General features: G+C 38.4%; 1 protein-coding gene across 4 annotated transcripts in view; it reads left to right on the forward strand.

Moving 5' to 3' along the window:
• Positions 1 to 4701, forward strand: part of macrod1 (mono-ADP ribosylhydrolase 1) — a 117356-nt gene extending 112655 nt beyond the window's left edge. For 3 of the 4 annotated variants that reach the window (XM_062425873.1, XM_062425874.1, XM_062425875.1), the window contains exon 10: positions 4275 to 4701. In XM_062425873.1, the coding sequence (XP_062281857.1) occupies positions 4275 to 4309 (35 nt within the window). In that variant the 3' untranslated portion in view covers positions 4310 to 4701. Of the gene's footprint in view, positions 1 to 97; positions 131 to 4274 lie in introns of all 4 variants that reach the window. The other variant, XM_062425876.1, reaches the window with a different exon arrangement.

The following is a 4701-nucleotide window of genomic DNA, read 5'->3' on the forward strand; positions in this document are numbered from 1 at the left end:
CATTTTCTAAGTTCAGTGTTTGCAAGGTGAGATTGCAGACTTTTCATAGCCAATCATCTATGTGTTTTCCCTTCAATTCTCTGCCCGCCCCTTTTAGCCTGCTGACCAATGACAGCAGCTTGTTGTTCAGGTAACCAGCATGGTGTGCATCAACATGTGTAGTTTAGACTTGTAGATAGGCAGTCTTAACCTCTGTGTTCAATGTAAATTCTGTATTCATACAAGGATGACATTTCCTCTAACTATCACTTGTCATAATCTGAGAACAATTTCCCCGTTTTTGCAATCACTGAAAGACCATTGCCCACTTTCAACCATACATTCAGCTATCTAAATTAGAGATATAGTATGAAAAGCGCCTGCAGTTATTACTGATGTTCTGTTTTCTCTGAGGCGCAGCTGAAAAATCTGTTCTTCCAGCACCAGAGTGGTCATTTGACATGTACAGTGACGTAGTTGGGGAGAAGGAAAAACTGCAGGTTATTTCAGCTTTGATCTCCAGTCTCCACCTCTGGGTAGCCAGGGGTTGTACTCAAGATGCCACTCAAAAACAGAACTTCCTTATACTCTTCGCTTGTTTTGCAAACTAGCTACATTTCAAACAGCAAAAATGGCATCCCAGAAAATAAGTGCAGAGGATGTTATGAACGAGGGTACTATTTACAGTGTTTTGGCTGACTCAGATATTCAGCTGTATTTATTTGAGCCAGAGTAGGTTTGGGTGTAGGGTTACGCCAGAAACTCGCATTCAATAAGAATGGATTTTTGCATTCTTTGCATTCCTGAATGCAAGTAATGGAAACTGCTGTCTTCAAGCTAACTAGTTTACAAAATATTGCTGAGGAAAGAAACGTCAAAAGCAACCACATTTTGAACCTCAAAGATTCCTTTTTGAATCTGTCTCAGCTGCTTTTCAAAAAAGACTAAGAGGAAAAGAAATGTGGCATCATCGTAGATTGATCTGTACGATTTAATGAAGTTTAGTAAATACGTAAATTTTATGTTGGCTAAGGCTGTGACATGAAGACTTCACCCATTTGTTTTGATTATACTTGTGATTGATAGTGTTATAATGCCAAGCAGTCTGGGCTCCTAAGCATGATCAGTCATTCACTCAATTATTCAAATTAAGCATTGGGTATTACAACTGCAGCCTTAACCTCTAATGTCTTGCTTTACCGCTGCTATAAATTAAACTCTTTATTCCAAAACATTTTGAAAGAGAGGTCTCAAACGTCTCATACTTTCTGCATTTACAGTATAAAATAGTTATTTTTTTCATGACTTGGCACACAGCAGCTGCAACAGCCAAACTCAAGACCAAGAAGACCAATCAGAAAGTTGCTGAGATTCTCTCTTTCACAAGTTTTATTCAGTGTTCAATGTTCAAATCTTATATTAATCTGAATTATTCAGATGGGGCAGGGTCATTCAAATACTTATATTCTGAATTTTAAACAAATACTTTGCTGTGTAAATAACTGAATTAGTGCCTTTACCATATGCCTCTGTCTGTGCTTTTAGACAGAGGCCTAATTTATCTATTTCCAGAGTTTTCTGACCAGAAAAGAAAAGTAAGAATGAACAAGAACAATCAGACAAACCCTCACACACTTTATTTAGAACAAAGACTTGGCGGCTTGTTCAACAGAAAGCTAGCTCAGCAAATCAAAGTTGACACTGAAAGCAAAGCAGGTATGTTGTGCTTAAATGGGACCTAGCATGCTTTTCATTATAATGTTACAATGTTGGATGTTCATATTAAACATGGCCACAGTGTCAAATAATTAGTTAAACATATGTAGAAGTTATCCCTGTAAGCAAAAAGCTCCATCTTAAGACTTATCTGAACGCTTGGTTGTCAAAGTTTTTTTAATACTTTCAGTCCGAGCTGACAGCTCATGACAGATTTCTTCATATTGACATCTGCTCTACACACAGCGTGAGTTCACTGCTCTGTGCTACTAACATTATAGTCTTTCCCATTGTTTTGGGGGTAGTCACGCCAAGCCATGACTCGAGTTGAGCTGGCATGCTGTGAGTGTTTTTCCATTACACAGCTGGGCAAAGTAAAATAAGTAGTTTACCTGTTGGAAGTGTGCTGGTCTTCATCAAACATCATCATCACTATGGCTGTTGCAGCTTGTACTATTCCTCCCTGCATTATGTCTAACTGATCCACTGAACAAAAAACTCAAAATACCTTCATATCTTGTGTCAACTGTTTTTTAGCACCACAAACGAAACTCATTTCTTTATATTTCCGGCACTCTGAGCGTATTCAGTGACAACACGTTTGAGTTCCTATAAATTCTTCAGAATAAAAGTTTCCTGTTATTTAGTGATTTAAAAGATTTTAATATGAATCAGTAAAACAGGAAATGTTGGGTTTGCATCAGCAGTAACTCAACACGACTCAGCAGGCTTCCTGAAGCTGACCAATCAGAACAGAATGGGCCCATCAGGATGGGGTATATAGGGCCAGTATAAGGGAAATAAGGAGTTGAACTGTGAATCATGCAAAGCAACGATAGCGGAGTCCCATAATTAAAATGTAAAGTTGGAAATGAGCATTATAGGCCCTCTTTCATTTTAAATGAAAAGAGAAATGACATGGTCTCCATGGCAGTTAAGTTCAAGCAGCCAACAGAGATGCCACTGTGTTTTACATAGTATATCACTCAGCAAAGCATTTGTACATGTACAACAGTACGAAGATATATAAACAGTATGTGTGTCATTTAACATGATTTTCTTACATTATGATTCAAAGTATGTTTTGAGATACATACTGTAGAAAATATTTTTTTTAAATACAGTAATCTAGAGAATTATAGCACTTAGATACATTTCAAGAACTGAAGAGAGAGAAATGAAAAGCACTGAGACAGCAGCCTGTTAAAAATAAGAGCAAATCCAATCAACTTTGCAGCCACATGTTTCACATGAGCTTTAAACTCAGACATTGGGTTAAGAGTCTTAATTTTTTTTTATCTTTTTGCAGACAGATCCACCAGTCGTGGCCGATCCCAGAAAGGATTTGTCTCTCATGTCAATGCTGGCCTTAGGGACGATCAATTGCTTAAAAAATAATGGGATCTCAAACTGTGACCTTGAAAAGAGTAGGTTTGTTGGCAGCTCTTTGTTGACAAAGGAAATAGTTTCTGGCTTTTTTTAAGGTCTGTCTCGATTCAATACTGACATGGCAATACAATGTACATGAAAATAGATCTTGGTTGCTCATTCTGAGCAAAAATACAATCCAGTTTATCTGAAGCTAATATGATGCTTCAGCAGTGTGAGTCACAACAGGAACTAGCAGGTGAACATAGTAGAGCATTTAGCTGCTAAAGAGACTTTCCTCAGTAGTAATTGTAGAGCAAAACGTGAAGTGAATGTTAGACTTATGGGTGGTCAGAAACGCAAATCTAAATGAATGCTATGAATGCAAATGTTGCTCCATGTCTGTTCGGTGTGTAAATAATAAACTGTTTGCTAACAAGTTTGCAATGTTAACTTTATAAAGTGTTAATATGTCAGTGTTGTGTTTACAGCTTGTTCCACTTCCCTTAATTGGACAAAATATATTTTAATTCTGCTTTAAACATAAGCATTGATTTCATTTCATGGACAGAACATACAATTTTTTTACTTATGTCCTATATACAGTTGCAGCACCAATTCTATATTATTATGTAACTACATCAGTTAGAAAGTCTTCTGTGATAAGTTAAATCACTCAACATCCTAAAGTTTCAAACTGTTACACAGCATCAGCTCTGCGCTTGAAGGACGTACTTTCACATCTTCACACTGGGTCGGTCGACTAAAGAGGTTATTTTTCTAAAATTCAGGCGTGTCACTTTAAAAAGTCTGTGCTGGCTGTTGGTGTCTTCCTCCTCTAATGGATGTGCAGCAGATTTTGTAGCAGCAGTGAGCGAGCAGTAGCGGTGCTTGGCTCGTAGATGGACCGGAACTGTCTGTCTGTGTGACAGAGCTGCTGCAGGCAGGCCACCAACTCTCCGCTATAAACCTTATGTGTCTCCAACACCTGGCACTACCCGCACTGGCTGTCTGTTTGATGTGTATGTGCGCGTGTTTGCATGTTTGGAGTGTGTCTTTAACCATGTTGGACTGAAAGTGACTAATCCTCGCTAACAGATCCCTCTGAAGCAACCAGATGCTCCAAAAGCCAAATCACTGTTAACCGCTGCATGACCAAGGTGAAATGCTCAGTACCCTTGTTTTAACAAGTTTAAAACTTTATCTCCCAGCTCCCACAGAGACCACAGTGAAGAGTAAACTCTGAAAGAGTGGATCATCAGATGTAGTTGATGTGGATACACACCACCACGCTCAGCATCCTCCTCTGTGCCGACACAGATCAAGACCTTCAGCAGGAAGATAACTCCAAAGTGGATGATTGCTTCTTTTTTTTCCTTTTTTTTTTGAAGTGCATAATGGCTGTTGCGCAGATGTTGATTAGTTTTTGCACTAATGGTTGAGGTTAAGATAAAGGTGTGGGATGATTATACTTTTGAGAAATGGACTGCTTGGAACTTGGAACTGCACTCTAATTTGACCCCTACTGTCTGTCATCATCATGCATTAAACAAACACTCTATGAGTTGCGTGCCACTGTTTTTGATTCCAGTATGTGTGCAACAATGACAAAAAACATATTAAAACTAATCACACAGG

This window comes from Scomber scombrus, chromosome 9 (assembly GCF_963691925.1).
Source record: "Scomber scombrus chromosome 9, fScoSco1.1, whole genome shotgun sequence".
In the NCBI taxonomy this organism is placed as follows: domain Eukaryota; kingdom Metazoa; phylum Chordata; class Actinopteri; order Scombriformes; family Scombridae; genus Scomber; species Scomber scombrus.